Source organism: Phaethon lepturus, unplaced genomic scaffold, assembly GCF_000687285.1.
Source record: "Phaethon lepturus isolate BGI_N335 unplaced genomic scaffold, ASM68728v1 scaffold10241, whole genome shotgun sequence".
Taxonomy (NCBI): domain Eukaryota; kingdom Metazoa; phylum Chordata; class Aves; order Phaethontiformes; family Phaethontidae; genus Phaethon; species Phaethon lepturus.
The window spans coordinates 5248-29405 of record NW_010515530.1 but is presented as its reverse complement, the minus strand read 5'-3'; the positions used below and the strand labels follow the sequence as shown (position 1 = coordinate 29405).

The 24158-nt window shown below is 38.3% G+C and overlaps 1 protein-coding gene across 1 annotated transcript; it reads left to right on the top strand.

Moving 5' to 3' along the window:
* Positions 1–518: 518 nt before the first annotated feature.
* NOP14 (NOP14 nucleolar protein) lies at positions 519–24158 on the top strand. The gene is made up of 18 exons (XM_010295798.1): positions 519–716; positions 2834–2968; positions 4306–4447; positions 5019–5164; positions 5665–5802; positions 6657–6779; positions 7996–8127; positions 9425–9719; positions 10981–11111; positions 11358–11443; positions 13154–13289; positions 15067–15168; positions 15993–16146; positions 19968–20127; positions 20967–21114; positions 22085–22203; positions 23402–23557; positions 23914–24158. Exons 1-18 carry the CDS (start codon positions 519–521, stop codon positions 24011–24013), a joined length of 2601 nt encoding a protein of 866 aa, XP_010294100.1. The 3' UTR covers positions 24014–24158.

The window sequence follows — 24158 nt, the reverse complement described above, 5'->3', positions numbered from 1 at the left end:
GCCCCTGCGCGCCTGTATCACCTCCCCTCCTTAATTCCCTGGGACTACAACTCCCAGCAGGTCTCGCGCGGCAGCACGGCGTCTCTTTGGCGCATGCCGCGCTCTGCGTGCTGGGATATGTAGTGCATTAAACCTTTCCCGGCCTTCTCCCCGGCCCATCCCCAAGCGGGAGGGGAGGAGCTACAAATCTCGCGATAGCTGGGGAAGGCTCTCGCGAGAAGTGTGAGGCTGTCGGTACTCGTGTGGGAGTGCTGGAGCACGCCGGTTGTTACTGGGAGGGTTGTTACTAGTCCGCTCCTTCCTCTGTTACGTTCCGCGCCCTCCCGCCGTCACTTCACGGGGTTTGGGGAGAGCCTCGGAGGGCAGAGTTCAGGTCTGAGGGGTAGTGCAGGGGTTTTTGCTCCCCCAGGCGCCATTTTGTTCGGCCCATTTGCACCTCCAGTGCTGGTCCCCGCACGCTGAGTGAGTACTGAGCTTCTCCTTCCCCACACGCATCCACAAAGGCAGCCAAACCAAAAATGGGGAAGGCAGCTAAGCGGAAGCGAAAGGTCTCAGCGCCCTCCACAGCCCGGGGCCCCGTGAAGTCAGCTATGGCCATGGTCAAGAGCAACCCCTTTGAGGTGAAGGTCAACAGGCAGAAGTTTAACATCTTGGGGAGGAAGACCAAGAATGATGTGGGGCTGCCTGGTGTCTCACGGTCCAAGGCCATCAAGAAGGTAAGAGGACATCAAAAGTTGGGAGGAAGGATGGCATCTGTAGATGTAGCTGTGGTGGAGAGGTGATAAGCCTGGAGCCATCTCAGATGAGATAAGAGACTATCTCCATTGTGTACAGGAGGAGTGGCTGGTCACCAGACACTGCACAGAGGATGATCAAGAGCCTGCTGAAAACATCTCCCTCTAATGCAATCCACTGGGTTCAATAGTGCAAGTCTCCCTTACTGCATGTGTGGGAATGACTGACCAGATAGTCCAGGCCGAGAATACATGGGGGCACATGTTGTTGGTAAGCGAGTACTGGACCAGAGTGCAGGTGGTTGTCAGTGTACATTATGTTGGTCGGTTTCGGTTGCTACAGGATGTGAAGCTTCTCAGTAATGGTGCAACATTGCTGTAATAGTGAAAGCTTGACAGGGCACTAAGGTCTGAATGCAGTGAGAAATGTGTAGATACAAAAAAACTACCATTGATTTGGAAAACGTGCATGTGACTTTTTGCACACTGATTAAATAGTTGCGTTGTAGAAGTAGGTTGGGATGCAAAATAGTGATCTGTCCTTGTTGCTCTCATAAGAACGTTCGTACAACTTAAGAAGAGTAAATCGTTTCTATTCCACCCTTACACTGTTTTAAAATTGCCTCTTTCTCTACTGACATCACGAGCTACCTGACCAAAATCTGTAATGCATAAGGGAGAACATTGTGTCATACTATGCATCTGGGATTCCAGCAACCTACCCTATCTGTGTGTGAAGCACTGGAATTTTTTATGATCTGTCACTTCAAACAAACCAGAAAGAAGTTAAAGTCTCTGTAGATTCTATTAAAGCTGAAAAAAGTGTAATTTGAAAGTATGCCCCCGAGATTTTCGCTGACATGTTACATAAAATCTTGTTGTCAAACGGAATTTAAAGCACTTAATGAAAGGAGAAGTTCTTTTTAAAAATAGTGCAGCAAAAGGAAATGGATAGTTTATCATTTTGCATGCATTCTGAGAGATGATACATTAAATAATTTTTTATGAATGAGAGAGGATATCAAAGAATTGATAAACAAAAGTGCTTTTCTGTATCCAAGGTATTAGTAGAGATTAAAGTTCATGTAAAGTGGTTAAGCTGCATAATAATTCATATATTCTGTGCAAGAAGTAAATACAAGGTAGCACTGGGACAGCAATAGATGAAACCTGAGTTCTGCTGTCAGCTACAGGAGTGTCTGAAAGTTGTGAATGGTCAATGAGGCTGGAGAGGCCTGTTGTAGGAAACACAGCCTTTTCCTTCAGTGCAGCAGTTGGTGAGTTCATGGTAATATGAATAGCAACAGTACCTTCCAGTAATGTTCAATTAACGTGTTTTCAATAAACTTTTTTTTTCAGACTAAACATGGCCAGCATTTTCTTCCTTTAGAAACTATATAAGATCTTCAGCATGAAATTATAAATTAGCTTTCAGTCTTCATGACTATTTGTCCAGATTTTAGAAAACTTTATAAATGTTTACTATCACATTTTAAGGTCTTTGAGTTTTATTTAATAGTAAGGTAAATCAAATGCTTGTTATGAATTAGATGTCTGGCATTGAAAAGTAAGCCTGACTCCTTACCTGTAGCATAACTACAGCACATGCTACCTCATTTAGGTCTGCTAAACTTCCCTTTACTGCTTTGATGCATAACCTCCCTGTGCTCAACACTAAAGCAGAGCGCTAGATGTATGTACTCACTTGGGTTTTTTTATGTCTTAGATGACAAGACCAAAAAAGGTTCAGCTGAAAATGGGGCTTTTTTAGTTTCTTTTAATATGCTATTCTTGTATTACTAAGCTTCAGACAAATCAGAATTCTGCAGTGGCGATGCAGAGTTTTTATATGTGATAAAGTAAAGGTGAGATACAGTGTACCATATTTTATCATAATATGGGCAGCTTGTAAGAGAACTTAATGACTCTGAATATATTGTATAAGCTTCCCATCTCATTTCTTGCTAATTTTTCCTTCTCTTTCATTGCATTCTGATAAATTAGATTATATTGCCAGGATACCATGGAGCCTTTTTGCCTTGGCTGTGAAAGTAGTTGCTCTTTTTGGTTTCTAATTTGATCCCGTTTTTTTGTTCTAGCGTACTCAAACATTACTGAAAGAATATAAAGAAAGGGAGAAGACAAATGTGTTTAAAGATAAACGTTTTGGTGAATATAACACCAAAATAAGTCCAGAGGAAAAGATGATCAGACGATTCACTTTGGAAAGACAGGTAAAGTATAGGAATTAAAAAAAAAAAAAAGAAAAGAAAAAGAAAAAAAACCAAAAAACCCAAAACACAACAAAAAAACCAAAAACACAACAAAACAAACAAAAAAACCCTACCACAAGAAACAAGACTTTTTAGGTTGGGAGTGTCCCCCTTAACAGAGGGTTTTGCAAGGTAATGCTTCTTTTAATTTATATGTTTGGAACTTTTTATGAAAAAGCAATTTTTTGTGGGAATCAAAAATTTTTCATGAAAACTTTCTCATTTTGCAAGACAGCTATTTGAAGCAGAAATTTCTTTGAGCACTTTTGAGCACTGATATGCAAGAAAGCCAGTTTTAAGCAGATTTACTGGTTTTCTTTGACTCCTATCATTTGGGAATTTAATTAGGAAGAGGCAACCACCATCAAGTACTCTTTAAGATTCCAGTACAGCAGTTGAACAGCAGCCATTTCATTTGCTGGCTAGAAGAACTCTGTAACTTGCTGTCATTCTGTAATGTGAATTGTATGTGCAGTACTGTTCTTTCTGCCTCATCATACTGATATATATGTTGCTGATATGCAGGTAAAACTTAAGCTTCCTTAGGTTTTCTGAGTTACTCCACTTCTATATTAGTATAAGAATAAGATCATACTCTCTCACTTAATATTTAATGTATTTGAATGAAAGTATTGGTCTGGTAGTGCTCTTATTCCAGTGCTCTGCTGGAACAGAACACGGGTATAAGAATCTTCTCAACTAGCATTAAAAACAGAATCACAGAATCGTTAAGGTTGGAAGAGACCTTTAAGATCATCAAGTCCAACCATCAACCCACACTACCATGCCCACTAAACCATGTCCTGAAGTGCCACGTCTACGTATTTTTTGAATACTTCCAGTGGTGGTGACTCTCCACCACCTCCCTGGGCAGCCTGTTGCAATGTTTGACCACTCTCTCAGTGATGAAATTTTTCCTAATATCCAGTCTAAACCTCCCTTGGTGCAACTTGAGGCCATTTCCTCTCGTCCAATTGCTAGTTACTTGGGAGAAGAGACCAACGCCCATCTCACCACAATCCCCTTTCAGGTAGTTGTAGAGAGCGATAAGGTCTCCCCTCAGCCTCCTCTTCTCCAGACTAAACAACCCCAGTTCCATCAGCCACTCCTCATGGGGCTGGTGCTCTAGACCCTTCACCAGCTTCGTTGCCCTTCTCCGGACATGCTCCAGCACTCAACGTCTTTCTTGTAGTGAGGGGCCCAAAACTGAACACAGTATACAGGCTTTATTAATTTGTTGGCCTGGGAATTAAAAATATTTTATTTGTTATTTAATTGATTTGTTTTACTCTTCTTAGCAAAATTATGGAAAGAAGAATATCTATAATCTTAATGAAGATGAGGAGTTGACTCATTATGGCCAATCTTTGGCAGAAGTTGAAAAACTAAATGATATTATTGATAGTGACAGTGACACAGAAGAAAGAGGAACACTGTCAGGTAAGACATGTCAGCGAGTATCCCACTGCTGGTTTTATTGTTGGTACATGTATATCATTTGTTCAGTACTGTCTTTCAATGAGAGAGAATACTATGTAATTGGTTGGGATGTTTAAGCCAGATTTGATTACTTAACCACACACAGAACAGCTCTCTGGATTTTAGCAGACGTTAAGTTCGAGCTACCTACCTGGCAAGCTTCTTTAATCTGTGGTCTTTTCAGTGTTACATAGGTACCTGTATTTTGAGCCCTTTTGGCAGAATCTGAAGTGTGAGTTTTCTGGTTGCCTTGTTGCACCTCTGCACCTAAATACTATTTAAAATATTGAAAAAAATACATTCCTACCTCATACAAAATGTTTGTAGGCATAAATTATATGCCTATCATCTATCTCTTTTGTTATGTCCATTCCCATTGGGATGAGAATAGTACATGATTGATTCAATAGTTTTAATTGCTCCCATTCTTGAAGTGTAGGGAGATACTGTCTCAGCAGCAGCCGCAGCACTGCAGCCTCGATGTATGGATTTGAAAAGTGTTCACAGTCTTAATTTTTTTTTTTTCCCCTAGCTGAGTTAACTGCTACTCACTTTGGAGGGGGTGGAGGCCTCCTTCGTAAAAAAGCATCAAGTGGGCAGCAAGATGAAGAGGAGGAAAAACCTAAATCTAGGAAGGAACTCATAGAAGAGATGATAGCCAAATCTAAACAAGAAAAGGTGAGTTTTTAGCCCTGAAGTATAAATGAGCATGATTCAGAAGCTGTCACAATTTCTGTCTTTGCAGAATAAAACAGTAGTGGCATAGAAAACAAAGGAGACAGCTGTCTAGGAGAAGAGTCCAATCTCCTTGAATAAAGTCCATCTGACTTTGTATTTTTAGTGCACGTGTGCACGTGTGCGTACTGATCCTCTCATCCTCTTACATGTATTTTTAGTATAGTCATTTTAGACTATACACTGAATATTTGCCTTTCCTTTGTGTCCCCAAATCTCCCCTTCTATTGACTCTCACTAACTTGTTTTCTGTATGCAACCCTTGTGCCATTCAGCGTAATTCTATACTGCTTCTTCCATAAAGAATGTTTACACCTTTAAAATGTTCAGTATTGAAAATTATTCATTTGCTAAATACAATATTTTGGTTTTAGGCTGTAAATGCCATGTCATGTTCATCTGAACATAACTGCTGCATTTGTCTTTGATTCCTGTTTTTCTAGCAAGAGAGGCAAACTCAGAGAGAAAGTGCATTAGAGCTCACAGAAAAGCTTGACAATGACTGGAAGAAAATCCAAACCCTTATTGCCCGCAAAACCCCAAAGTCGGAGAGAAAGGACAAAGAAGTAGAAAAACCCAAGGTAAAGTTTTGGCTTTTGTTCTAATAACTTGTGGTTTTGATTTACAGTGGGTGAAGTATAAGGCAAAGTTCATCACTTTGTAAAATAAAATGTTGCCTGCTATTCCCATTAAAGGAATGCTACATTTTTAGGACAGTTTTAGTTGGAGTAATAGAGGGTTTTATACTATTTATCTGATTTTAATTACCTAACAAATATGAGAGAGGTTGCAGGTTGAACAGCACTGTTGGCTACAGCTTATTTTTACATCAAATATGTTTTCTTGAAGAATTGGAATTGTTGAGAACATTGACTTAGTTTGAATGCCTTTGCAGTGTTCCTTGGATAAAACAACTTTTACTTGACAACAGATGTTTCCTTGTTGCAAATTGCATACTGTTCTTACAAAAAGGGATGCTGCTTAAACACAGAGTATCACATCCCTTTTGTTTTCTGTAAGATAGACATCCATGTAACTAAGATAACAAAGACTTAGCTCATGTCAGGTGGCATAAAGTGAAATGTAAACTATAAATTTAGATGCTTTAGAAAACAGTATTTTATTAATAAACAATATTTTAAAGTTTTTCAATTAGTAAGTAAACCAGTTTTTATTTAAGATACTACTTACAAGTTTTTCAGTTGTGAGTAACTTAAATAGGGGAGAGGGAAATTCCAGGAAAATTTCTATTCAAGTGTTCATTCCATTCCTTGTCTTAATACAGACTTGAATGTTCTTGCAGCTTTCTTTGGAAATGATCTTTTCCTTATATCTTAACAGTCTTACTTCTTAGCTGTTAGCCTGGCAGAGGGGTGGCTTCAAAGTAGAATAATAAAACTTAAGATAATAAACAATTATATAAATATTTCTTTAGCCTGATGAATATGATATGATTGTTCGAGAACTTGGATTCGAGATGAAAGCAAAACCTTCAGAAAGGATGAAGACAGAAGAAGAATTGGCAAAAGAGGAACAGGCGCGACTCCAGAAGCTGGAGGTATACAGTTTATGGTTTTAGATTGTTTTTTGGCCTGTCTTTTGGGAGTGACCACTTGTATTCATTGCTTGAGCGTAAATTGAAAGGGGCTGTACTAAACTGCAATTCGTCAGGGTGAATTCAGGAAATCTTCTGTTTGTTTTCTTTGCAATCTGATATCACAACAAGAAAACATAGGCTTAGTACGTGACTGGTGAGGTTTATGAAATGAGTTAATCTTTCTTCAGTAAAAATGTAATCTCACTTCAATTTGCCTTTAAATGTTACTCAGAGTTGAGAAGTGCTTCTAAGACAGTAAGGGGGAGTATCAAGTTGCACAGCAGTTGAATTAATACACCAGCAAGTCATTTATTGTTTTCTTCTGGTGTTGCAAGAGTAGTACAGCAGTAGCACATATATAGCTTTGCTTTGCAGAGGAATAGGATTCTTTTGGGAAATGTTGCATGCTCTTTCTGTTATGTGGACCTCTGAGTCTTACGTAAAGAATCAATAATATGGTAAATGTTTCTCTCCTTTTTTTCTTTTTGTCTTGATATACTAGGGATACACTTAGGACTGCAGGGATTCAGTACCAGTACCTTCAAGTTACCTCATAACAGCTCAATAACTAATAGTGGAACAGAAAGAAGAATTTTTTCTTTTCTGTTCTTGTCATCTTGTTTGACACACAGTCTATCTGGTTGCCCAGGTGGAAAGTTTTTTGTAAATGATTGGCTCAGATATTGCCCACTGAATCTATTACAGATTGAGTATATCTTAAAAATCATAGGATATGATTGTGTTTACTGCAAACTTGTTATATATATAGGAAGCACAGATCAACACTGCAGAATCTTAAAACACTTTAGAAGCTTCCATTTTCTAGCAGTCGTATATTGTCTCATAAGCAAAACAGGTAAGTTTTTTAAAATGAGAGAACATAATGTTTCTGATTAAACCCAGTTTTAAAGCCTTTCAAATAAGCCAATCCGATTGTGTTATGTGCTCTTATCAGATTGCATTCCCCACAAAAAATAAGGTATCATCAGCTTTTTGCCATAATTTCTCATTTGTTTTTTTTTTTTCTTTTCATCAACTTGTTGAGTAATCCCAGTTAACTTTTTTTTTCCTTTGATTTTTCTTAGCTGTAGTACTTGAGGGATTTTCCATTCTGGTGTAGTTACCTGACTGATCTAGATGGCTCACATCTCTGTGTGGTATTTCTTCTAAAACACAGGCAGATCGAATACGTCGAATGCGTGGAATAGATGAACAGGCAAATAAAAAGAAACCCGGCCACATGTCAGCTGATGATCTCGCTGATGGCTTCATCCTGGATAAAGATGACAGACGTTTATTGTCTTACAAGGTAAGGTTTAAAATTTCAGAATTTTCAGAGTTATGAAAAGATGATGGGAAAATCACTTTGGAAGTGACCTCTGTGTAGACCTCTAGTCCAGTCTCCTACTCTAAGCAGGGTCAGCTGTGAAATCACCAGTTTGCTCAGGGCTTTTTCCAGTCTGTTCTTGGAAAATCTCCAAGAATGGAAGCTGCACGTGTCTCTGGGCAGCCTGTTCCACTGACTGTTCTTACAGTGAAAAAGTTTCTCTTTATATCCAGTCTGAACTTCTCTTGTTTCAACTTAGGCCTGTTTCTTTTCATTCTCCTGTTGTGGACTGTGATGAAGGGTGGTGTTCTGCCTTCTCAGTGATCCTCCTTGTAGGTACTGGAAGGTGATTGTTTGGTCCAGGCTGAAAAAGCCCAGCTCTGCCTCTCCTCATATGGCAGGTGCCCCAGGCCCTCAACAATCTTGCTGGCTTTCTGCTAAGCTTGCTGCAGTTTATAGATGTCTTTATTGTATCTGAAGGCCCAAAACTGGACTCTGTATTCTGTGTAGTCGAGTAGAGGGGATAGTTGTTTCCCTCAATCTGCTGACTATACTCCTGCTATACTGGGCTGAAGAGAGGGCTTTAGCCCTCCTGGTGGTTTTTGGTGGTTTGGTTTTTTTAAGTTTCTACTGTATTTGATACAACTTCCACCAAATTTCATCCTGAGGATGTGTGGGTTTCTGAAAGAACCCTTCCCCTATGAAGTAGCTTTGATTAAGGTGGCAGAGCAATTTAACCTTAAAGGTGGTGTAGTGAGTCATCCTGACTGGTACATGTGTGCGTACTGATCCTCTCATCCTCTTACATGTAAATAGCAAGGGAATTGCTGTTGTCCTCAAAGGGGAGAATACAAATTGTGAATGTGAATTTAAACTGATGATTAATAAAATCGGGATTGGAACCAATATTTATCTGATGTGCTATTTTAATACATAGAAGGAATATGTTTTTTTCTTAACCAAGAATGCTTCTATAAGTGATGCTGAATTTTTTTCATATCATCTGCTAGTAGTTTTTGTGTTGATTCTTTTAGTCCTCACAGACTACCTCCTAGTCTTCCAGTTTCTTACAACCCCTTGGAAATACCCTGCTATTCTTACATCTGTATGCATGTGCTTTCCTTAAAATCCTTTCTTGGACAGCACTCATTCACTGCTTGGTCAGGTAGCAAGGCTCAGATCCTGTTCATATGTATTTAATGATGGCTTTGCATGGTGATTCTGGCAAGCTGCTGTCGCTTTATCAGTGTTTTAACTGGCTTATTTTCTCTACAAACAGGATGGAAGAATTAATATTGAAAATGAAGAGGAGGAGGAAAAAGACAAGGAGGAAGGTGGGAAGGAAGATAATGAGAATGAAGAAGAAAGTGATGAAGAATCTGCTAGTGAAGATGAGGAGGATGGTGCTGCAGACAGCCACTCTGATCTTGAATCTGACCTAGAGAGTGAAGAAGAAGCTGCAGGGAATAAAGAACAGCAGAAACCCAAGACAAATGAAAATGAATCACAGAATGTGGAGGAACTAGACCCAAAAATGGAAGCTGCCAAATCAGAGCTTCCCTATACATTTGCTGGTAAGCAAAAGACCAATACAGAGATCCCTGTTGTTTTCAGGGGGTTTATAACCAGTCTCTTTTTCTACCCTATAAGATCTTACATATTCCTGTTCATCCATGACATTTTGCTTAATAGTTCTCTTCTACTATTCCAAGAGTAGCCAGTAAAACTGCTGTTCTTAGTGATCAGCCCTAATCATGCTATGAGCAGTGGGAACCAGATCTGTTTCACCCCAGAGCTGTTCCTGCTCCTCCAATCACCCTTAGAATTGAAATATAAATAATTGGGGAGAAAAATGAAAAGATCTGTGCTCCTTTCTGAAGACCACCAACACATCCAGTCCAAAGTGATAGTGTTTTGCATAAGGGAAGCCAGAATAGTATTCTCTGTACTTAAATGAGAAAATGTTACTTTCTCAAGTGTTTGGACTGACATTTTTGTCAGAGAAGATGCTTAGAGAGGCAGGATTCTGATGTTTGACCCCTGTGATATAACATCACAGTATTGTTAAATTGAGACACTCAATTTGACTCCTTTTGATTCTGTGCCTAGGAGGAAGGAGGAGGCATGTTTCAAGTAGTACGCAAATCATTCATTAATATTAAGTACATAATGCATCTAACTATTGTTCTACTATAGATTTCTCTAACAAAAGTATCCGTCAGAAGATTAAACAACCTTTCAAACAACTTCCTCAAGTGCTTGCATTTTTCCATCAAAAGGAGATCACTTCTATTACACAAAGCCTTCTAAATCATGTTCAGGTTTTGCTTTAACCAGAAAGCAGTCACATTAAAATAACTCAAAGACTATGCAAAAGACTAAATATATTCCAGGTTGGGCTTGTATTTTTTTTTTTAATTATTTTCTGTTAGTGACAAGATTCTTACTTGTCTTAATATCCTTCATGAAAAAGCTAGTTAGGTGTGAATTAAACATAGAGCTAATTGTATTGCGGTAAATTTATGGTTGAATGTGTACTTAAGTTTAATTCCGCTTTGTGTGCGTCAGCATAGTTGTGCTCAGCTTAGGCAGCAAATACAATTGGAAATAATAATCACTGAAAAACATTTACATTATTTTCTGACTTATGTTCATATAGATAATATTACATATATGCTGATAGGTTATTAGTGTTTCAAAGGTGATTATTTAAAAGCTGTACGGTATGTTCTGAATAACAACACTTTCAGATTGGAAATTTGTTAGATGTTCACTTGAATTGAGTATGTTAAGTTTGAGTTTTTTGTCTGGTCAATTTTTGTTTTTCCTTTCTAGTTCCTGAGTCCTATGAGACATTTAAGTCTTTACTGGCTGGAAGAACAATAGAACAGCAGCTTACTATACTGGAGAGAATTCAGAAATGCAATCATCCAAGCCTTGCAGTGGGAAACAAAGCAAAGTTGGAAGTATGAGGGTTTTGTTACTTTGTTTTGTTTTAAGATTTAAAATTAACTTTGAATTGCAGGGTAAGTTTAAGTAAGTATTCAGGAAGCAGTATAAAACATAGGTGCTTGTGCATAGCAGTAGAATCAGCATACCACTCTTCATTTCCTAACTTCTGTATCACTGTTTTGTGTTGCTTAAGAGTAAGTACAACGGGAGAGAAAAAAACCCAACAAACTAATAATTTTAACATATTACGCTTCTTGCAGAAATTGTTTGGCTTCCTTTTGGAGTATATTGGGGAGTTAGCAACTCTGGATTTACCAGAGCTCAGAACAATTGACAGACTGGTCCTGTAAGTAATAAATCCTATAGACTTTATCATTTAAAGAGAAAAGCTACCTAGGGTAAAGCATTTAGCATGTTGTTTGTTTTGAATAGTTCCATAGGAATTGTAGGCAACTGGTAACTCTCCAGCTCTGTAGTCTTGTAGTCTTATTATTTATATTTCTTTTAACTTTTTTTTTTCATGTATTGCCTGAGCTATTAGTTGTACCAAGACATTTTCATAAACCTCAGAATGTAATTTCTGATCTGTAATATGCTTTTTGTGGGCATTGGATAAATAATACCATGTATGCATGCAGACTTCCGTATATAAAGTTATTTAGACTGATGAGTAAGGATTTTAAGCTTTGCAATGACTGTGTGCAGTTCCCTTTGCAATCTGTTTTTTCCATGGGTTTCCATTCTATGAATTCACTCAGAAAACTAGATGAAAATGGAATTAAAGAGTGTTATAGCAAGCTCATACAGAAGTTCCAAATAAACACTTTGCAGGAAGTTGTCAGTTTGGCATTGTTGTCTTCAAATACCTGGCAGTTATAGTGACAAGAGAGCCAAAATTGTCTCAGAGGTATACAGCAAAGGATGGGAGTCAATGGACACGGGCTGCAACAAGGGAAATTCCAATTAGATGTAAGGGAAAAAAAAATACCTACACAGCAAAGGTGCTGAACATTAAAACAAGTTTCCCAGAGAGGCTATGGAATCTCCACCCTTGAAGATACACAAAACTCGACAAAGCCATGAGCAACCTGATCCAGCTTTGAAGTTAGCCTTGCTTTGAGCAGGGCGTTGTATCAGATGATCTCCAAAGGTCCCTACCAACCAAAATTAGTCTGTGATTCTTACCTTGACTTTGCAGGCTGGACAGCTTTCTTTCAGTGAGTTGTTTGTATGTAGTTTTCAGCATATGTTTTTTATTTCATACTAAAGTAAGTAAGTTTTTTAAAAAAATCTGTTATGTGCAGCTTTAGCATTCACCGCTCGGTTGCGTTCATCAGCAAGAGCACTGACCCGCTGATACTGTCGCACATGCTGGGGCTTTGTAAAAAAGTGTAAACACGTTTTGATTGTTTTCTAGAACTGGGGTTTATTAATATCGTTACAGACAGCTTTAACTGAAAATACTGGAAAACCCCTGACCAAACAGATGCAGACTCCTGACTGCATCTCCCTGTAGGCACTAACCATAGGCCAGGAACTGACCTAACTTTGTGGGTATTTTTTTCTTGTTTTAAGTAATAATTTTGCTAACCACATTGCTGCCTCACATGCTGTTTAACATTGGCTGAGAGTGTTTAGAGTAGTGGGCTGCCTGGTATGTGCCAGCATACCTCAGTGCAGTAAAATGTAGAGTTAGGAGATTCAGAAGGATATGTTTTAATGATAGCAGATTATTTGGGAGTGTATGTTAAAGTTTTTAACTTTTTTTTTTTAAGATTTAGAAACCACCAAATCAAAGATTATCTTAGAAGGCCCAATGAAAAATACCTATCTCTAAAAGTATTACCATAGCAATCTCTATACTGGGTGGCTATTCCTGAAAAGAATAATTTCTTTCAGGGAATTTGTTACTGTTTTACTGTATATGTGTATATATATCTCTCTACTCTTACAATGTAGATGGAACACAAGAAATCTTACGACAGGTGCTTAAAAATCAGTTTTTTATTAACATCAGTGGTGTAACTTGATTATGACTTACATTTCTTGTTAATAGGCCATTGTACAATCTTTGCCAGATGTTTCCTGAGGCAGCCAGTGACAGTATTAAGTTTATCCTTCGAGACGCTGCACATGATATGGAAGAAGTAATTGAAGTCAAAGGCCGTGCAACATTTCCAGGTTTAGACACGGTAATGAATGCATACTGCTAGGAAAATCTCTTGTTCTTTCCATTAGCACAGAAATGACAAAAAATGCGAGATGATATTAAATTCAATTTTATATTTCAAAGTAGGTAATGAATTATTAGCATCTGTGACTTCTTCGGTTTCTCAGTATTTTAAATTGCCTCTCTGGAGATAAGTTGTAACACAAAAAAAATCCAGACAGACAAACAAACAGCCCCCTCCACACATGTTCTTCACAATAGAAGTGTGACTCTTTGTTTTCCTGATGAAATGTAAATGGGTAGTTCTGGGAAGAACTTGTGAATTTCTTTGCTTGTGTTAAGTGCAAATATTTAAAAAAGTGCTCCATAGAAGTGCACTATCTCCTTGGTTAACAAAAATAACAATGAAATATTATTATGGATATAAAAATACAATATTTCCTAGTACTTCATATATGATAATTGCTAAATTAATGACTTGGAAAGAATTGACCTTTCCTTCTTATGTTAGTAATATTTCAAAATTTCACTGGCCGTGACAAATGTGAACAGACTCTTCTTTCAGTGTCGAGGTAAATGACTGTTAGGGAATTAACGAATGGAGCATATGCAAAATTAACATTTGTTTATTATAGTAAAAAGTTTCAAAGACAAACCATAGGTCAGTAATCCAGAGGGAGCTACTTGTTTTCTGTCTCCCAGCTGGATGAAGGAGTGCTGCTTAATGGAATAATTAGGCTATTGAAAGAAAATAGACTGAAGGATTTGCTTAGAAGACTTGGTTCTTACACTTGGAAAATATTTATAGAGTTCTTTTGAAGAGTCTTTATTCAGGATGTTTTGGATTTTACAGGAAATGTAGAGGGCTTTTAACTTCTATTTTTATTTTGTCAGTCATCCTTGTGACACCAGTAACACTTACGACTTTCATTCCTTTCAGTGGACTTTTTCAGGTTTCAAGCCATCATTATCTTCTAGGGCAGAATTATATCACTCTTCTATTCTCAGAGGACTTGTTTGAATGGACGTTCGTTAGACCAGTTGTGTTAGTAGACCTTGTATGTGCCTATAGTTAATCTACCCTGAAATTTGGACTGTGGTATTTAGTAACCAAAACAGTCAGGAGAATATTTGTTTACAACAGAAACATCAGAGAGAGAAACAGAGCTGAGACAATAAAACTTTACTTGCATCTAGTTTACTATGTAAATATCCACTTAGATAATTTTCAGAATTACCTCACAACTGCTGTTTAACATCCGTATGGTCTTGACAGGAGGTCACTTGTAGCTCTTTAACAAGTACCCTCCAGTAGAAGTGTACCTAACTTCTGGCTACAACCGTTATTTGTCGATGTGTGCTAGTGCCCGAGGATCCTGATCACTTAACTGTCTGTGGTGAGGACCTGTTGAAACGTGTCACAGGTCCTGTGTGGCCACTTGCTCATTTGTTTGTGAGAATGTGTGAGAATGTGATTGTGGTGGGCTGAAGGGGGCCAGATTTTCTTATGGAGTAAATGGCATTGGGAGACACGATTCCTTCTTGGTTGTTCTTTCAGCTGCCTTGTTGAATTAGTGCAATGTTAGACCTAGAATGGGTATTCCATTTTTCTCATGTAACTTAAGCAGTCGTCACAATAAATAGGTCATGTATCATATCATATTTCTCAAAATTACATATATTGTAGTATTTTTAGACTACTACATGACAGTTATTAATAAGTTACATATGTGTGAAGTCAAGATCCTGGGAATAATGTCTTACTATATTTTGCCTTACTCTGTCTTATGTGCTATCAGCTTATTTATTTGAAAATTACATCTCTGCTGTTTCCAACTTCGGACTTCTGGCATCCAGTTGTAACACCTGCTTTTATGTACATGAGTCAGCTACTTACTAAGGTATGTCTATGATGTTGTATTTCAGTATATAACTTCATTTCCTTGTTTCTTCCTAGGACTCCAAATATATGTGTTAGTATTAATGTATACATTGGAAATGTACTGAAAAGGCAGCTTTGTGTTTGGTATGGTCACACATAGTAATTGGAAGAAAAAGTGAAGAGGAAAAAACCCTTGCAGAGTACACTCTGACTCTCAAAACCATAGCTAATAATTTTTTCAAGCTGTCACATAAAAAAATCCTTATATGGCAAATTACGTGGGACTAATAGAACAGATGGAATACAGTCTGAAATCACTCATTAGTGATTTTTGTATATTGCATTTGTTCCTACTTAAGAAATACATTTGCTTTAAAATTGGCAGTATTTGTTTTCCTTGAAAATATACCTAATGCAATGCATTGCAGTGCGGTTAATACATGTCCTTATTTTGCTATCCAAAAGATGTCTTGAGCTGGTTGTTCTGTTGATGTCAGATATCCAGGTTGCTCTGAGCCTTATATTTCCTTGGTTCATTTCTGAAAGTAGAGAGCAAAAAACGAGGACTAAAATTTAACAACAGGTCAGATAGCAGAGCAAGCAAGCAAAAAGAACTTACTGTTTGTGGTTTAGCACCTTCTAGTGGCTAAAACAGTTCTGACAGGCTTCTGACTCAATTCTGCGTACACTCTTTAGTGAGGGCAAGGGAAAGCCAAAGGGTGTAATTTTACAGATTTTAAATGTGTACAAGTTAGTTAATACTCCTTCTTTTTGGGAGATCTTATATTTGTTTGTGATGTGTAAACTTTTAATTATAAATATTTTGTGCCTTTTTTCTTTTAGTGTCGCATTACAACATTGCAAGATGTTATTAAAGGGTTATTTATATGCTGTTTGTTCCTGGAATATGTATCTCTCTCGAGAAGATTTGTACCAGAACTCATCAATTTTCTTCTCGGAGTACTTCACATATCTCTACCCAAAAAACATGCCCAGGGTGAGTTTCTTTAGAGTAAATGATTATAAAGTAAAATAATCAGCATTAGCATTTATCTCTAAAATTTCAGTAAAAATCTTTCACACTGAATTTATTGTTTTGAACAAAAGACCAAAATCATCTGCTAGGTTAACCATACACAACCTTGATTCTTGGGCATCTTCTTATGAACTAGATCATCTAGTGTTGTGGGCAGGAAGGAAAGAACTAAGGTTACTAAAACAAATGAAGTCGTGTTGCACACGGTGCAATATTTTTTCAATACTGTTGTTTTAAATAGACTGATGGGACTATGCTCTGAAATTCACAGTCCCTAATGCATTCCTGATGAGTTACCCCATATCTTCACAGTAGATACCCTTCCTCTGCAGCTAATAGCTGTATCACCGAGGTGAATGAGAGAAGTATATCACAAAGTTGGTATTTTTCCTTTTTACTTATTTAACATGGATTTGCTGTAGTGCAACAGAAGGTAGCTATCCCCACAACCAGAGTTAATCTGTGCTGTAACATAACTATGTAAACTTAAGAGCTTGCACAGACAACAGGGAGAACAAAACTATCTTTTCAATTCGATGCATATGCTAGCAAAGGATTTTTATTTGTCAGTCTTCTTCTTTCTTTGACATTTTCTTTTGGATTCATTTCTAGCTTTAAAGTTATTCTAGATCTGGGGCTTTTTTGTTGCCAAGTTTAGTGACAGTAGTTTGTTTATGAGGAGCTTTGTCAGAGCATAGTAACTCATTCGTGTGTTAGTATCTGTGCCTGGGTCACTCTGAGTGTCACTTAGCATGCATGAAGGGACTCTGCAGGCAGGATATTCTCAAGTGGAAAAATGAACTTATTTGTTGGCAAACTCTCAAGACATCTGGGATTTAATGAACTACAATCTATGTATTAATGTGCTCATTAGTCTTGATAAGACACCTGAAGAGTCTTTGTTCTCTGGGTAGTCATCAGTCTGGTGAGGAAGGTTCAGCTTCTATTGCTGCAGTGTTCCAATACATCTTCAGTCCATACTTCAGTCATCGTCTTGCAGCTCCTATCTTTTTTTTTCCCCTTTAGGTTTTTATGCATTTCCATGCTGGCATTTTTTTTTCTTTTGAATTTTTGAGCTACTAATGATCCCTTTCTCAACAAGCTCAGTACTCCAGTTTCAACTTTATCTTGTATGGCTGTACCCTACAGATTTTCTCCCAGCTGCTTCTCACAGCTTAGCAGTTTTCTCTGAAGTGTAAGCCAAGGTTACACAGCTGGGCTGCATCAGAGCTAAGCCCAGGATTCTCAGGACACTGACAGCTGAACTCCTAGAAAGAGTTGAGAAGATGTTATGGAGTGGGTGGATTACATAGTACTTAAAGTATTTTTGTCCTTTGTGTAATCTCTTAGGAATGTTTGATCTACAAAGGTGTTGGTACAGTTAAAATGTAGGATACTGCAAAATCAGATAAACTATTTTAAAATACTTAGTGGTGATTGATGATCAGATTTTAACCTTTTTTATTTCCTTTGTATTTCTGTTAATGATTTTGCACTAGTTAAATTTGCATGGTGTTGATTTCTGTTAGCAGTGAGGAAAAGCTTAATAAAAGATACGTTAGAGGCACAGTGTTCTCTTTGAGATTTTTTCAGTCAGTATTGATGTTTTGAAGCTATCAAAGTATCCAATCACATTTTTAAATATTCATGGTGGAAGTATCACTGATAAATGATGGTTAGGCTGTCAACACAGAATGTTTTAAAATGAGCACACAGCCAGTTCTCTGGAATGTTGATATATTGTCACACCAAAAAAATTCTTGGTGTTTGATTTTGACAGTAAGTAGATCTAAGCAAATAGAACTTTTATCAGCACAGAGGCTGCAAGTTATTTTCTCTCTTAGCCATGAAATTCCTCAGTTGCTTCTTTCATATTACTCTGTAAGTACAATTTCACAGATCAGCTTGTGTTCAGAAGCACAGTGATTCTTAAGCGTTTTCTGCATGCCCTGCCCCAGTATCTATTCTGTGTTCCATGCTTGTTGTAAAACTACTTAGCTGGAGTGGGAAATGACTCTACAGCATGTATCTGAGGGCCTCTGCTGAGAGGTTGCAAGAGAGGCTCAGTGATGCACTGCAACTGTGGGCTCTCCCTATTCCAGCTCCCTGTGCTGCTTGACACTGTGGTCAAAGCGTTCTACTTGTAACTCCATGGGAAAGTCCTATGCCTGCCCTTTTCTCTTAAACATATCCAATACTCCATCCTCCCTGGCAGTTTAATTGTGCATCCTGTTCCCCATGGGGCAGAGATGTACCTATGTGTCGTCTTGCTCCCCGTACACAGAATCATAGAATGAATCATAGAATGATTTGGGTTCGATGGGACCTTAAAGATCATCCAGTTCTACCCCCCCTGCCATGGGCAGGGACACCTTCCCCTAGTTCAGGTTGCTCAAAGCCCTATCCAACCTGGCCCCTCCAATACTTCTAGGGATGGGGCATCCACAACTTCTCTGGGCAACCTGTTCCAGTGTCTTACCACCCACACAGTAAAGAATTTCTTCCTAAAATCTAATCTAAGTCTACCCTCTTTCAGTTTAAAACTGTTACCCCTCTTTCTACCACTACAGTCCCTGATCAAGAGTCCCTCCCCATCTTTCCTGTAGGCCCCTCTTAAATACTGGAAGGCTGCTATAAGGTCTCCCCAGAGCCTTCTCTTCTCCAGGCTGAACAACCGCAACTCTTTTGGCCTGTCCTCATATGGGAGGTGTTCCATCCCTCTGATTTTGGTGACCCTCCTCTAGACCCACTTGAGCAGGTCCATGTCTGTCTTACGCTGGGGGTCCCAGAGCTGAATACAGTCCTCCAGATGGGGCCTTACAAGAGTGGAGTAGAGGGGGAGAATCGACCTTCTGGCCACACTTCTTTCTATGCAGCCCAGGATGTGATCGGCTTTCTGGGCTTCTAGCACACATTGCCAGGTCTTACTTGGTTTTTAACCTGCCAGTATGCCCAGGTCCTTCTCTGTAGGGCTTATCTCAAGCCACTTACCTCCCAGCATGTATCCGTGTTTGGGATTGTCCTGACCCATGTGCAGGACCCTGCTTATGTTGAGCATCATGAGGTTCACAGGGGCCCACCTCTCCAGTCTGTCAAGGTCCCTCTGGATGGCATCCTTTCCCTCTAGAGTATCAACCACACCACACAGCTTGGTGTCATCTGCAAACTTGCTGAGGGTGCAAACTCATTGTCCATGTCCCCAACAAAGATGTTAAATAATACTCATCCCAATACAGACCCCTGAGGGACCCCACTCATCACTGGTCTCTACCTGGACACTGAGCTGTTGACCAGAACCCTCTCAGTGTGACCATCCAACCAGTTCCTATCCGCCAAGTGGTCTAGCCATCAAGTCCATGTCTCTCCATTTTAGAGACAAGGATGTTGTGTGTGCCAGTATCAAATGCTTTGCATGAGTTCAGGTAGATGACATTGGTTACTTTTCCCTTCTCCACCAATGCTGTAAGCCTGTCATAGAGGGCCACCAGATTTCAGGCACAATTTGCCCTTAATGAAGCCATATTGGCTGTCACCAATCACACCTCTGATTTCCATGTGCCGTAGCACAGCTTCCAGGAGGATCTCCTTCCATGATCTTGTCAGGCACAGAGGTGAGACTGACTGGCCTGTAGTTCCCTGGCCCTCCCTTTTTAAAAATGGGAGTTATTTTTCTCCTGTGCTTATCACTGGGAATTAACATAAAAAGAGTTCTTGAGTTTTCTTCCTACAGAAAGAATGCTTACAATTGATCTTGTTTAATGATTATTGTTCTTGTTTTTTAGGCTATGCTGTAGTGCATCCATTTACACCAGTGGGGAAAAATTTAGAACTGCTTTTGGTGTGTGATAAGAAGGATCTGGAAAGTTGGCAGAAGCAAAATCTGCCATTGAGTATTGTGGCTAGGTTAAAGGAAATCAGCAGAACAGAAATTAATCATACCAGGTACGTAGAGGGAATCATCATACATAAAGAGAAGGCATCCCAAACAGACCCATCTTTTGGGTAATCTCAGTGACAGTGCTCTTCAGGAATAAAAATAGTAGTGAGTTATTCTGGTTTATTTTTATGGTACTACTCTGTAGCATATGAAATGGCTAATCTTTTGCCCGAACAGTATGCAGAGCTCAGCCCTTTCATTCCTTTTCGGTACAGCTGTGAACTGATGAGGATGATGTAAAGATAGAGGAGGTGCTCACTACTTTGAACTGTCAAGCTCTTCAGAAGCAAATAACTGTATTTACATACAAACACTATGTTAGAAAGTGTCACTTAAGTAGTAAAACTGAAGTTAGGAAAGACCGCAGTTAAACATACTCATTAACCATGTTCAGCCTCAATTTTCACCTTGTGCATGTGTTACGGTATAACTTATTTCAGGGATGTGTAAGCATCTTGTTACGAAGTTCAAAAAGAAACTCAAAACCAGAATAACTAATTCTGTTTCAAGAAAGTTTTAGAACTTCAGAACCAGTACCAGAACACTTAGAACCAGTATAAAAACTTCTTAGTCTACAGAAGTGGCAAAGACATAGTACTGGCTTGTGCTCTGTGCACTGACATAAGGATTTGTTGCTGATGGATTTCTTGGGTATTTGCTTGTAGTAAGAGAGTGAAATTTTTAATCTGAATTAACAACTAGAATAGCCTTGTAACTGTTTCTGTCAGAAGATCTTAATAGACACTGCTATTGCTCCCAGATTTAATTAATTTGATTCCTTTTATTTGAAAATCCACTACGGTATTTGCAAGCGAAATGGCTAAATTCTTTTGTGCATTAACAGGTTATCATGTCTAGCCCTGTGTTTTGACCTTATTAAAAAATGTGCAGCTCTGTATGACTCTTTACCATCGTTCCATGAAATAATGCATCCTGTCAGAATACTTCTTACGCGACATGTGCCAGTGAATGAATATCCTGAACAAATGCAGGTGTGTTCCCCAAGAATGAAATAATTGACGTGATTGTTTTATTAATAAAAATTCTGTGATCTTCATCTGTACTTAAACAAAAACAAAGTATAACGATCAGTGAGATTTTTTTTCGAGGGTCAAGCATTTTCCTTTTGTGCTCTTCAAAAATCACAGTGATGTTTCTGTGGAAAAACCGAAGAGCACGGAATGTTTAGAAAAGGTATTTTTTTACTACGTATTGTATCTTGCCCCTCTAACTGAAGAGAACAGCACTTAACTTGTAGTAATATAACATTCCATGAATGTTATATTACTTCCATGAGTGAGTTAATTTATAAGACTAGTAGTCCAGTCATCCAGTTGCTCGTGCTTTTGTAATGAATCTGTAAAACCTTGGTACAACCAAATATGTTTACCAAATTTATGAGGTGGTATTTATAACTGTCTAAGTCAAACTAACAAAAATATGCCTGGTCAGCTACCTTACTTAAAACAGGCAGGTGTTTATTTTTCTAGCAATGAGGTTCAAATTCTTAATTTGTCTCTTCTGAATGTAGCAGAATTGTCATCTCCTCAAAGAGACATCATGAAATACCCTTAGAGAACAAGATTTTGTAATGTAAATAATGCAGAATGGCCTATATTTTTTGCCATCAAAATGAACAATCATTCTTAAAATGACCCTGAAAGGCAGAGTCTGAAAACTGCCTTTAGTCTTGCTTCCTGCTCTGTTAGATGAAACTACCTGCAGATGTTTCTTACTGCCCATGATAATAGACTTCCAAAAGTGTTTAAAAATTTTCCAGCCTGGAAGGCTTGCAGCATTTCAGTGTTACCAATCTATTGATGAATACGTAATGAATACAGTGGTTTTTCCCAGAAAAAGAACATATGGGGAGAACATTACTGTTGATTCAGTTTACAACAGATCGTGAATTATGGTGTCTTTGATATGCTTTTAAAATTGTAATTTGATTTGCATTTTCAGGAATGGTACCACAGTGCTCTAAAAGAGCTAGAGAACAATGTAAAACACTATACCCCACTGATATGTGAGAAAAAGAAGCCAGTGCCATTGAAACAGTATACACCTAAAATTGTGAAAGTGTAAGTAAAGCAACACTTGATGCAAAGGAAAAGTCTGTTTAAATGCTAAGATTTTCAGCAAGCTAGAAGGATTTGGAAAACGGCATAAAACAGATAATTTTTTTCTGCTAGATTTTGTGCACAAATCACGAGGGACGAGCTACTTGCGTGGTAGGGAGGGAAAGAAAAATTCTAAGGAGGGAGGAGTTCTAAGAAACAGAGCAATTATCTTGTGGAAAAAGTAGCACTGGAAGTCAACTTTTGCCCATATAATCAATTTTAAATTAATAGATTTCAAGCTCAAAAAAGGTGGTTGTTGTTATCTAGTCAGGTGCTTTACTGAATGATCTGTCAAGCACTCAAGTCTGAAGATTAACAGTGAGTAGTTCATATGTATATGAACTATATGAAGGTCAGGGTGGATGGTGAAAGTACTGAGGGATGCTACACTGGTGCAAAAGATAAGGCAGACTATTCCTGTACTCTCCGTCACAGATCATGACAAATAATCATCAGATTAAGCATTCCTTTAAGCATATCCCCCAACCAAGCAGCTTCCTACCTTTCAACAGCAGCAACGACAAAAACTGTGGGCCTTTTTTACAGAGCTTGCAATGACAGTGTGCCTTTTTGTATTTTGTTTTGGAATTAAATTTTAATAACACTAGTTTGGTTTTCTAGATAATAGAACAGTATTCTGATTCAGGAAGTCTGCCTTATATTGGCTGCTGACTTACCTAGCCATGTTGCTTATCTACGGGGCCATAAATTGTCCGCTTTATTCTAGTAGGTGAAGAGGACAACTTTCCTCTGCTGTACCCATTCATCCCCAAGTAACTGGTCAAACTTTTTCTGTAGAATTCATCTGCAGAGAAAGTCTGCAAAACTTAAAATATATTGGGAGATTCCACCTTTGTCCAGATGTCTGTCTGTCTTCTACTCTAGCTTTTTCAGTCTGCTCAAAATGCAGGCTACATATGAGGGATTGAAGTGTAACTCTTCTCTGGAAAATGTCTGTCATTTGCATGATGATGACTTGCAGTTAGAAGGTCTGGTGAGTGTTTTTCTGGTGTTCATTGTGCAGCTCCTTATTTTGCAAGTTAATCATATAATATGCAGGAATTAAAAAACTGGGTTAGTATTCATACACAAAACTCCTTATAAACATGAAAATGTTTTTTGTCAAGGTGTTCTGTGCTCACATATATCCTCGTTTCAGTTTAGAGTTTGGAAGAAAGCAGGGTGGCAGCAAGAAGGAGCAAGAAAGAAGGCAGTTGATTCAGAAGCATAAACGTGAACTTAAAGGAGCCATTCGTGAGATTCGGAAAGATAACCAGTTTCTGGCTAGAATGCAACTTTCAGAAATCATGGAGAGGTAATGTAGCCTTTGTTTCAGCACCAGTTTGGGGGTTGTTCTGCTGTGTGTTTATTTCTGTGCTGAGTGCCAAGACTGCCAATAACGATCAACCATACTAAACTTAAATAAATAGAATTGGACAATTTGGGGAAAAACAAACATTTTCAATGGAGATAGTTTTAAGTGTTTTCAACTTCGCAGTTTTATTTTTGTAGTTTAAGAATATGCAGAATGTTTTATTTAAAGCGTGTGTTGGTGAAAATTAAGAGTTGGGGGCTTTTTTAAAGTTAATAATTACTCTCTAAATATACTTGCTTATTTTCCCTAATGCAGTCTTTCTGAAATGTTTTACATGTTGATTGTTTGTTTTACAGAGATTCAGACAGAAAAAGAAAAGTGAAAGAGCTCCTTGGTAGCCTTGCTACACAGGAAGGTGAATGGAAAGCGATGAAAAGGAAAAAAGGGAAGAATTAATTGGGACTACCTACATCAGGAAACTTTGGTTTTGCTGCCATATAAAACATCACCATCCTATGGCTTTTGAACAGATTTTAATTGCATTCTTTGGATGCATTCCTTTGGAGGAGACAACATCATCAGATCTGTCTGAAAAAGTGAA